The 12,129-nt window shown below is 35.5% G+C and overlaps 1 protein-coding gene across 11 annotated transcripts in view; it reads left to right on the plus strand.

Annotated features, from left to right (window-relative positions):
• BRCA1 (BRCA1, DNA repair associated) overlaps positions 1-12,129 on the plus strand; it is a 46,496-nt gene that overhangs the window by 27,564 nt on the left and 6,803 nt on the right. For 8 of the 11 annotated variants that reach the window (XM_015599253.2, XM_006924563.3, XM_015599258.2 and 5 more), the window contains 7 exons: positions 1,339-1,465; positions 3,141-3,292; positions 5,173-5,477; positions 7,724-7,811; positions 9,091-9,168; positions 9,630-9,670; positions 11,833-11,916. In XM_015599253.2, coding sequence (XP_015454739.1) covers positions 1,339-1,465; positions 3,141-3,292; positions 5,173-5,477; positions 7,724-7,811; positions 9,091-9,168; positions 9,630-9,670; positions 11,833-11,916 — 875 coding nt within the window. The remainder of the gene's footprint in view (positions 1-1,338; positions 1,466-3,140; positions 3,293-5,172; positions 5,478-7,723; positions 7,812-9,090; positions 9,169-9,629; positions 9,671-11,832; positions 11,917-12,129) is intronic. The other 3 variants (XM_006924564.3, XM_025041689.1, XM_025041688.1) reach the window with 2 other exon arrangements.

Below are 12,129 nucleotides of genomic sequence, written 5' to 3' on the forward strand. Positions count from 1 at the left end.
TAGTGAAAAGACGGACTCATACACTAAATGTTCAGGTGATGGAATGACTAATATCTGTGTTTGTGTCCGAGGCTTCCCCCCTACCCTTTCACTTCTTTTTTATAACCCTTTCAAATGGTTAATCCCGTTTGGTGTGATCTCTTAGAGACTGCACATTATCATTTACCTTATTACCCTGTATTTGGGGGGAAAGGGTACCCTTATTAAAAAGCTTTACACACTGAGTTGAAAGAAAAACCTACATGGTTAAACTGAGATTCTGCTTGCTTTAAGCAGCTCTAGCTTTAGACAGAGAGTTCTTACGTTCCTAGACACCCACAGGTCCAGAAAAGATGAGCACAAAGGAAACTATAAATAATGCATTTGAGGATTAACTCAGGAAATCAATGATTATTCCCCTCAGGCCCCCTGTGTCTTAAAACAAACAAACAAACAAACAAAAACCAGTTTAATTAATACAGCCCTTCATTTAAATTTTTCTGCCTTAGTTTATGGATTTTAGCTTTTCTGATAGAAGCTCAAAATAAGTTACAATTGTCAGTGACTTTTTCATGAATAGAAGACATTTGTAATTTTTAAGTATTTGTTTTTGCTTTTTAAAACTTTTTGCCTTTAAGCTACTTCCTAGAAAGCAGAGGACAGTAATACATTTGGAGGAATTAATAAATAAAAAAGATGTACTAATATGCCAGAGCTTTGCCTTTGGTCTGTTTTGTGTTTTTCTTTCTTGTGCCATTTCATCATTAATTCCATTTATTACTTTGGGGTTCCTTATCAGTCAGCACTTTGTTTTTTCGTGTGTGTTGGTTTTTTGGTTTGTTTTTTTCTTCAGTAATTGAAAATGTGAAGCAAAATGTCACCTGTTTTTCCATTCTCATCTGACCCCTCCCCTCTGTTTCTCCACACATGAAAAAGCTCAAACTCCCATCCTATACAGCCTTTGATGTGGAGACAGTAGAAATGGAAAAGGGAACGTGCTTTGTGCTTTCCAGTACTTAAGGGGATTTGAGTGTAATTTAGTTTGCTCTAGAGATTAAAAAAATCATTTCCCATTCTTATTTTCTTATCGTTTAAGACCAAAAAATATAAATACATGGTTTTTTTCAGCCTTGTCTCAGGTATCATTATTTATGCAGTTTTAAAGTGATCCTATTATATATTTTTTAGTTCCATTTGCTGCTGGATCACTTGTGTTTATAAAATTCTGTCTGATATGCTTGCTTAAAAACCAATTGATTGTCACAGATTACTGCTTTTGAAAAAAATTGATATACTCACCTGAAATATCACCATCAGGACAAAACAGTTGATTTCTTTGTTTTCTCATTCCATTTAAAGCAGTATTAACTTCAGAGAAAAGTAGTGCATATCCTGTAAGGCAGAATCCGGAAAGCCTTTCTGCAAACAAGTCTCAAGAATCTCTGGGTAGATCCACCAATAAAAATAGAGAACCAGGAGTGGAAAGGTAAGAAGTAGTAAATGTCAAATTGTGGTATCTAAGTAACACCTTTGCTTATATTGAACTCTTATTGTTAAATGTTTTTTACCATACTTTCTCTGGGTTTTTGTGCACAGACATTTCTAACCCCTCCTTGCCTTAGGACACTTCTTTTGCTTAATTTTTATAGGCTTTTTGGACTGTACAAGGCATGGGCGACAATATGGGAGATGCACAGTACATCTGTCCCTTCTGAAAGTCAGAATAAAGCATAGAACTAAAACCTAAACAAGCCTAGAGGCTGATGGTAGACTTCTCCAAGGCAGCCCTTGCCCTAATTGAAGTTTTTGCCTTTGTAGAAAAAATTGAGCTATTGATTTACCCCAAGAAATAGTCACAGTATCTTTAGAGTGTTTTTGCAAATCGCTGTGAGACAAGACTATATAGTACTTTTTATTTTCAAAAATACTTCACCTACTTTCTCATTTGATGTTCGCAACAACACTGAAGGTAAAAGAACAAGTTCTGGACTATTCCTATTTGATTGTTAAGGAAAACGTCTCAGAGCCATTAGAGTCACACATCTTACCACTCTAGGAAGGAAGAGGAAATCATTTATTGAGTTCCTACCAAATTTATGTATATTTTACACATTTACTTATCTTTCTGGGAATAGTGGTAAGTTGTCAATACTCTAATCATACCATCTTTTCCAAGCTTCTGGGATGTCACTGAGGATGTATTTTTGAGGCTAGGGTACTAGCACTGTGGCTATGACAGAGAAGTAAAAGATCCAGCTTCCATAGGTACTAAACCCATGTTTGGAAGTAATGATTTCGTTGCCATGCTTTAACTAATTGAACTAAGCACCCATTTAATATTCAGACCAAATACTCCTGCTCCTCTTCCTCCACCCCAGTGCACCCTAAGAAACTTCTATTAAAGAACCTACACATTGATTTAAAGAACCTACACATTGATTGAGTTTCTTCCCTCTACTAGACTACTTGAGAGCAGCAATTTAGGTCTTGCTCATTTGCAATCCATAGGATCAAGTGTTAGTGCCTGACTCATAATAAATACCCAATAACTATTTGAATTAATTAGCTTATCTTGGTGGTCCTTTAAACTTTTTAAGTAACTTATTCAGCAAAGTCCTGAACACCTGAAAGAGTAGAGGAATTACTGTGTGTATATACTCTTCTAACAGTACTTTATAGCTAGCTTTTATTTTTAGAATGATTTTATTTTGAACATTGAAAAGGCAAGAGATAGGGATGATTCTATGAATTTTGCTGAAAACAGGTGGAAAGAATGAGTATACCAATGTCAGAATTAATCGACTTTCTATTTTCATGAGAAATCTGCTTCTGACACACCCTTGGGACTCAAGTGGAATAATGCCACAGAATTTGACTGAGTGGCAGTGAATAATTTGCCGAAATTTGCTGACATGCTTTTAAACGACTAAGAGATATAGTGCCTAAGATCAGACCCTAAGAGATGTTCTGTGTCAACCCTGACATGTTGGCCAACATCATGAATCCAGGCTTCTAGACCTTCACTTGGGTTCTTTTTTGCTAGTCATTCCCGATCTCTCTTAACAATGAACTGTTTCACTTATGCTTTGGCTGCTAGAGAAGTACGATTCCTCCTTTCAGGAGCTGTGGTGATGGTTTTCTCCTGTTATCCTTCTTTCTAGGTCTTCCCCTTCTAAATCCCAGTTGTTAGATGATAGGTGGTATGTGCACAGCCACTCACAGAGTCTTCAGAACAGAAACTGCCCGTCTCAAAAGGAGCTCGATAAAGTTGCTAAAGTGTTGGAGCAACAACTGATAAAGCCTGAAGCCCAAGGTATAATGAGCAATCTTATTTGCCACAACTAGATCTGGATAATATTTCATCTTTTCTGATGAAGAAAATACGTTTATTTTACTCTGAATCTTATCTAAAGATACTCTAGTTAATTAACTTTCAGACATACTAATATATCATGTTATATTTAAACAGATGCATCTGTTATATTTAAACCCATTTTTTAAAAAATAGTTTGAATGTTAATCCAAGTTTACTTGAAAATTATTGCAGTTGTTTATCTGTCTATACTGGTTTAACTCTAACAGTTTTGAAGATGAGAGTATCTTGGTGTGCTCTAGATACTTTAACAGTTAGATAAGAGTTCTAGGATAAAGTTTTAGGCCTGTTCTTTACTGAAAAATGAGTCAAATCTCCAAAGTAAGCTCTTATTTTATGAATTAATGAATATAAATGACTATACATTTTATGTCTTATAAATCACTTTAAATGAATGGTATGTTTTATGGCTTGTAAATCAAAGTTTTAATTAGTAAAGAAAGTTTTGAATTAATCCTCAAAAACACATTATCATAAAAGGTGTTCTTTGGCATCTAAATGTGGTTTTTGGCCATTTTAATTAGGGTCATTTTAGGAATCTCATTCTACTAAGCTGTGCTTACTTCCTGATGGAGTGACATTTTCTGAAATGTTTCAGAGATGGTCTCCTATTTTTAATTTGGTAATGATATCAGATGACTTATTAGATGAAGAAGGAAATGATATCATGAATGAAGAAATACAAATTGAGTATTTCTCATTTTTCAACCTTTTTTTCTTTCCTTTACTGAAGTGCTCTATCTATGTTCATTGCCAAACAGTTGGAGAATGTAGGAAATAAAAAAGAGATATTTAAACTAGATGAAATAAATGACCAAAATTATAGAAAGCAGGCCTTGTAATATTGGATTTAGTGGATTCTAAGACACAATTTTTTTTTTAAGATTCTGAAATAGAATAGCATCTTAAAATCAATGGCATTTAAATTTTGCTTTTATTTTTAATTGTGATAAAAACCATAACACAAAATTTACCATCTTACGTGTTTAAGTGTTCACTAGTATTAGTATTTCCATTGTGCAACAGATCTCTAGAGCTCGTTCATCTTGCAAAACTGAAACTATACCCTTTAAACAGCAACTCCCTATTCCCCTCTCCTACCCCCTAGCAACCACCATTCTACTTTCTAAGAGTTTGACTTCTTTTGACACCATGTAAATGGAATCATACAGTATTTGTTTTTTTTAGTGACTGACTTCTTTTACTTATAATGTCCTTAAGGTTCATCCATGCTTGTAGCATGAGACAGGATTTTCTTTTTCTAAGCTATCCATTCAGCATTTTCAAACCATTGTATGTATTTTCCACATTTTCTGTATCCATTCATCTATTGATAGACATTTGAGTTGTCCGTTCTTGGCTCTTGTGAATAATGTTGCAGTGAACATGGATGTGTGCATTTCTCCATTTTATTGTAATTAAATGTAATGGGTGAAGAGTACTCCATTGGAGTGGATGTGCTGTAATTTATTTAATCTATTATTGGACATTTAGGTTGTTCTTAATACTTTACTGTTATAAACAGTGTAGCACTGAACATTCCTATGACTAAACTTTTGCATACATCTTTGATTTCCTTAGGATACATTTCTAAAACTTGACTTTTTGACTAGAAATGTAAAAACATGCAAGGCTTTTGGAATATAATGCCAGTTGTCCTTTAGAAAAGTTATGCCACTTTGTACTTCCACTAACAGTGTATTAGTATACCCATTTTTCTCTTAACCTAACTTAATCTATCTTTTGATTCTCAGCAGACTAGATATTGTAATTCAAGATTCATTGTCATGTAGATTAAACTTCTTCCCCATTCCTTTCAGAGGGAACCCCTTACCTAGAGTCTGGAGTCAGCCTCTTCTCTGATGACCCTCAGTCTGATCCCTCTGAAGACAGAGCCCCAGAGCCGGCTTACGTTTGCAGCATGCCAGCTTCAACCTCTGCATTGAAGTTACCCCAATTTCAAGTTCAAGAATCTGCCAAGAGTCCAGCTGCTGCTCATACTAATACTGTTGGGTATAATGTGAGAGAAGAAAGTGTGAGCAAGAAACCAGAAGTGATATCTTCAACAAAAAGAGTAAACAAAAGAATATCTATGGTGGCATCAGGCTTGACCCACAAAGAATTTGTGAGTGTGTTCATATGTGTCTCCTTAATGGCTAAGACTTCATTAACATACTGCAGATAGTTTTAAATAGATACTAGCAATGAATAACCTACAGGAAGAAATCTAGGAAACAGACACAATTCTATGTAATTTAATTTCCATTACTGATTTCTGAAAAATTTGGACCTAGATAAAGCTAAAGCATGGTTTATTTTGTGTACATTCACTTAAGAAAACAATTATTAAATATTAATATTGGTTATAGTTTTGGGTATGATATAGAGCTTTTTATTTAAAATTTTCTTAATAAAACAAATAAGTATAGCTCTACTCCCCAGGAGGCCTCTTTTCCCCTTGGTTCATATCTGAGAGAACATACCAGCATGATTAACGAAATTTAAACTGGTTCCAAGCATACTGCCAGATAATGACATTTCTCCAGTGTATGTTTGCTTTATCCTGGCTTGTGACACAGTTATTCAGCATTCTGCCCCATAATTTCTGCTCTGCAGGACCCCTTCCCTATTAGGATTTTGACATCTCCTGGCCCCTCATGCCAGAAACAGGAATTGTTTCACACTGTGGAAAAATACCCATTAAAATATTAAGACTACTGAAACCTTGTTTAGTGTAGATTTCAGACATCTTAGAAAATTTTCCTTCCTTGTAATCAATCACCATTGGTATTACTTCATAATAAAATAATCAAGTGAATATTCCTTAAAGAATCATGGTAAGATAACACACCCAGAGTATCAAATGAATAGTGGGTGTCATTTATTACACACTGAGAGATGACCCAGTCATTCTTGAGTATCTGTTGATATATCCTTCCCAGGATAAGAACTATTTCTCATCTTAACTTCTCCATGGGTAGCAACTCAGCATAACATTCCCTGTGGCCAGATATGTGCCACTACTAAAAAGACAAAGTAAGCTATGTTTGCCCTAGTAGATATAATGAATATAAGTTCTCATCAATAATGCTAGAATTCTCATTTCACAACCTGGTACCCAGACCAGCTGTTTGCTCTGAAAATTCATACCTGTGTCTGTTTATGTTGCCCTCAATCATTTGCCTGCATATCTAGAATTCCCATTTATTCACTGAAAAATAGCATTTCTTCTTTGTTTTGTGAGTTCAGCTTTTCAGAGGTGGCTAAAATGATCTAATCATTTTTGCCATGGGTAATTCTGAGCTGCAGATTAGACTATAAGTGGCTTGGGTACATATTGTCTTTAAACAAGCAAAGAGGAAAACTTTTCAGCTCTATTCAGAATTGCTGGAGTGTGATAAATTTATTATGAAAGCTGCTGACTGTATTATACATGATTAATTCGGAAGCCCATATTAAGATGATCTTTTCATCAGCTGTTTTTCTAACTGAACACTGTTTCAAGGCTGGGATTTCAGCAATTAATCAGTTCAGAATTGCTAATGATCCTGGCAGAGGGCAGTGGCAAAAGGGGAAGGATGTCATTAGCTTCACTAGCCTGCTTTATTCAGTGCCCTGTGGCACTATGGAATAAGGCAGCATGAGAGAAAGATAACCTGATCTCCACTGCAGTATTGTACAGCACATAAATATTGGCTTGGGTGGCAATGGCTAATAAATGATGGCCCTTGGTAAACAGAGTTATTTACCAAACAGTAGCTACTAATTATGTCAACTGTGTCCATAATGGATCTTGTTAATTTCCTTTACTGCCTATTGATTTTTATTTGATTGATAGATAATAGCTAGAAGGCTCTAGATTTCTTTTGGGAGTAATATGAGTCTCCTCCAGTCCTTCTGAAGAGAAATGGATAGTTTCTGCACTCTTGACTTGAATGTTTTGTAACTATCAGAGGGTTGAATCTTATTTTTAAGCCACATATATGTAGCATAATTTTCTGTATAGGCTAGTAACCTCTTAGTTTATATAGTGTGGGCTGATAAATCTAAATTATGGTATAGTAGAGTATCACTACAAAGAAACTAGTTGTCTTAGGGAACCAAACGATATCTGCTCTTAAAGGGAAAATTATTATTTTGAATCTGTGGTTATAGTTCACGTCTGCTAACATGGACTACTTTAGAATTTCTTCATCTGATTTGTATATAATTTATATTAAATTGCTATTTATCTTGAGACTTCAGGCATCTTAGAATAAAAAGAATGTATCTTTTCAGAGGGAAAAAATGGAAACTAAGAGCTAGGATAACATACTCTAAGCTGTGCACTAGAGGTAATATATTATAATGTAATATTTGATTTGATTTCAGATGCTTGTACACAAGTTTGCCAGAAAACACCACATTACTTTAACTAATCTAATTACCGAAGAGACTACTCATGTCATTATGAAAACAGGTATGCCAAGAACCTTTATAGAATATATTGCATCTGTGGTATAACATTACATGAAGAAATGGGAGTATTTGTTAAGCATAGCAAGGATGTAAGTCTTCCAATAGTCGATTATTAACTCTCTGGGAATACGATGATCCACTCCAGGATGTTTCTGTTCACATTGCCACAGGTCTTTGAGCAGAGGGTCCAGACTCCTTGACAGGGGCACATTGCCTTAGAACCTCTAAGATGTTAGGTTTCTACTTCATACAGGTCATAACACAGAGTCAGAATAATACAGGAACTTGGTGCCAGAACAAGGTAGCATGAACAAAGTACTATTTTAGAAATAAATTTCATTAAAGTTTAATATATCTTAAGCTATAGATTTGGAACAAAACTGCTGGAAGGCGAAAAGGAAAGTAAAATGTAAATTAAATCTAAAGTAATTCAACCTTTAAACTCAAAGGCAATACAACACTTTTGAGCTAAAATTTATGAGTTTAAAATATATTGAATCAACTTTCACAGAAGTTAACATAAGCTATAAAATTGTGATGAAAGAAAAAAGATTTTAATAATTCGTGAAGAATTCTGTGAGGGGGAATGGCTGTTGCTATTACTGGCAGATGGCCTACTGTGTTCAGGATTTAGTTAAATACATTTCTCCTGTTTACAATTAAGTGTTCTTTCCTCAGTTTGCTTAGTTCTTCAATGAGATCTTTAAAACACTAGGAAATAAGTGATTCTTCAACTACTGCTTTCTGAAGTAGTATATAGAAAGGAGAAAAGCTATGAAAATACTCAGTATTTTTCTGTCACGCTCAAGGGAATTAGGAATTAAAGGGGTTAGAATTCCACAGGTAGAAGTTCTGAGGGTGAAAATTTGTCACTTACATTGACTTTTCAGATATAGCATTTCAACAATACTGTTTTCTCCTTCCACATATTGCCATCCAGTAAAATCTTCCCCACACACTTATATCGACATTACTGATGTGGATAATTTCTTGAACACAATGATGAACATCTGTAGGTAGTTTTGGCATCTAGATGATAGGGCATACATTTCCTCTGGTTTTAACTTTATATCAGCCTTTTCCAGGCCTCCAAAGATCCACACCTGCTGGTTGTAATTAGGGGTGCTTCCAGCTTCTGATTCTATCACCAGGGATGTTGGAGTCATCCATCCAGGTTGACTTCAAGTAACATGGATCTGGAGTTCTTTAGCTTCTATGGCAGCACTTCCTGACCTTGTTTTCAACTTGTGCTAATTCTTTGGATGTTTTTCATTCTGCAGACACCGAGTTTGTATGTGAACGGACACTGAAATATTTTCTGGGAATTGCAGGAGGAAAGTGGGTAGTTAGCTATTTCTGTAAGTACAATGTATTTCTCCTTTCCTTTAACACCTCAGAATTGCAATTTTACACCTAACATTTAACACCGAAGGTTTTTGCTGATGTGGAATCTGAATTACCAAAGGTCTTTAATGATAACACTAAACTAGCTGGTCATGCTGGGGAAATGGATTTCTTTTTATAACTAAGGGAACCTAGTCTGCTCCTAGCAATGTTAGCAATAGGAACTAGACATTTATTTAACAGTAGTGCAGAAATCTATGTGCAGCAGGCACTTTTATAATATTTAGATTAAGCATCAACTGTGTCTCCAGAAGAAAATCTCTGCTACAAGCCTTATTAAGGACTGGCTTTATAGGGGGGACCTCTACTCAATGTTATTCCTCCTGTACGCTTATGCGAATTACTTCACCGTCCACCTACACGAAAAGAGCATGTTCTTCTGCATTGTGACTTGTCTTTTCTGTGATCTCTTTAGGGGTGACCCAGTCTGTTAAAGAAAGAAAGATTCTAGATGAGGTAGGTATTTGATGTTACAAACCAATCAAAAAGCCTTGGTGCAGATGAGTCACATAATCATTGGAAATTTAGCTGCTTCCTTCCTCACACTACTTACCCCAGATTTTCTTTGATGATGGAGTTTATCAAGAGTTAAGCAGAACAAACCCAGAAATTGTGTTTCTCACTCATTTGTTCTAAGTTTCAATAGAAACAAGCCTTTCTTAGGAAGAAGGAAAAGGAGTTTATAAAGGGGAAAAAAAAAAAGATTGATAAGCAAAAGAAGTAAGCCCACCTAAATCTTACATGCATACAAATACACCTTTATAGAGAACTGATTGTTCACTGTTAAAGAAAAATTGTTCCTATTAATATGCAAATGTATCTGTTTAGAAATCAGATTCCTTCAGAGAGATATTACTCTTTATGATACTGAGAACAGTGAGAGGTAATTGAGTGTAGGAGGAGGAATAATTTTAGAACAGAACTATCTAAGAGCTGCTGGTGACAACAGATCAGGCAATATAAAATTAGCAAAAGTGATTTTAAACTATTTTGTACTTTTTAACATTCATAATTAAGTGACATTTTTGTTGATTTTAACTTTCATTCAGTGACCTATATTTTTTGGAGCCTACTATATGCTAGGTACCAGGAATGCAGTAGTAAACAAGACTGACAGGTCCCTACTTTAGTGGGATTCTTGTCCTATTCAGGGAAAATACACAAGAATAAAGATCACTTAAAATAACAATAAATACTATGAAGAAATATACAGAATAGCAGAGAGTAATTGAGGACAGAGGTTGACTACTTTAAGGAGACCAGGGATGGCTTCCAAAATGCTTAAGATGAGATTAAAACATAAGAAAGAATTGGCATTGAAAAATGTACGTAACAAGTGTTTTAGGCAGAGGAATAGCAAGTATAAAAGTCTTGAGGTAGAAATGAGCTTGTTAAAGAAAAATAGACTAGTGTAGATGGAGAGTAATAACCAGTGAGTAATATGTAGGGAGCAGAGATTAGACAAGGGGTTGGAGAAAGTCAGAGACAAGTGCCAAAGCCGGTAGGATTTGGTGTAAGTCATTGTAAGGAGTTTGAATTATCTACATAAGGTAATTGAAGACATAGCGATGATAAGAAGAGGTTGGTTTAAGATATATTTGGAGCTAGGACTTACTAATGGGTTAAATTTGGAGGACGAGGTAAAGAGAATAATTGAGAAGGTGATGCTTAGGATTTTGGCCTGAACAATAGAGTGGATATTAGTAATATTAGATAAGGAAGATAGTTGGAGAGGGGAAGGGCAGGAGTAGAATCAAAAGCTTTGTTTTAGATGGGTGAATTTTGGGATTTAATACTAAGAATCTGAGTAGAGAGGTTAAGGAGGCACAGGGGTATAATCAGGACTATAAATTTGAGGGTTATCTTTAAATAGATTACATATTTATCACTGGATTCCTCTCAGGTGACTGGGAAATATTAAGTGGTCTTTCCCCTAACAGCAGCCTGTGGTTATACTATCATGACTATTTTTCCTTCTTAATACTCTTGGCAACAGATGTGGTCTTCCTACAATCTGAGTTTCAGTCAGAATGGTTTCTAAGCATTCTTCCCCAGGTTTCTCCCAAAAGATGTAACCTCCCCAATCCCATTGTTCTTCATTTTCTTGTCCTTGACCAGTCAAAATAGTAATTATGAAAAACCTCTTTCTTCAGTGTATTAAATGTATATTTTATCATTTTGATTTCATTAACTAAATCTCTCAATGAAAATCTGAGAGGCCTTTAGATGGTAATCCACAATTGATTTAAGAGGTCAGAAATTCTCCAGTTATCTTTATAACAGTACAGCATTAGCAATTTAATCTAAATGCTAAGTGAATGTTTTGAGAGGAGATAAATGTTGAAAATTAAAATGCATTAAGTCCCAGTGAGGTGAAAAGCCAATTGTTAATTTCTGCCCACAAAGATTTGCTTCAGGGAATTGATTTCAGCAGCTGAGATACTGGTCATTTCATCCAGTCCACCAAAAAGAATTATTTATGGGGTAGGGGGAGAGTAGGGTCAAAACCTTGCCTGGCAGTACTGAATTCCTTAAATAAAACACATGTACAGTACTGCTTCCATTGAAAGAGGCCTCTCTTCCTCTGATCCCTGTGGTTTGGGTTTGGTTTCTTTTAGCATGATTTTGAAGTCAGAGGTGATGTTGTCAATGGAAGGAACCACCAAGGTCCAAAGCGAGCAAGAGAATCCCAGGACAGAAAGGTAAGGCCCTCCTCCCCAACATTGACAAAAAACCCCTCTGTGTTCCAGCCCCCTTCTCAGAGATGGTCTCACTCATCTTGTAAGGGGCATTACATACTCACTGCTAGAGCAGTAGCTAGGTGCTTCCATGTGTGTTCCTTTTTAGTTCTCCTAGGCCAACAAGGTAAATAAGTATTATCTCCATTTTATGACTGAGGGAACTTAGAAGCTTAG

Source organism: Pteropus alecto, unplaced genomic scaffold (genome assembly GCF_000325575.1).
Source record: "Pteropus alecto unplaced genomic scaffold, ASM32557v1 scaffold98, whole genome shotgun sequence".
NCBI lineage: Eukaryota > Metazoa > Chordata > Mammalia > Chiroptera > Pteropodidae > Pteropus > Pteropus alecto.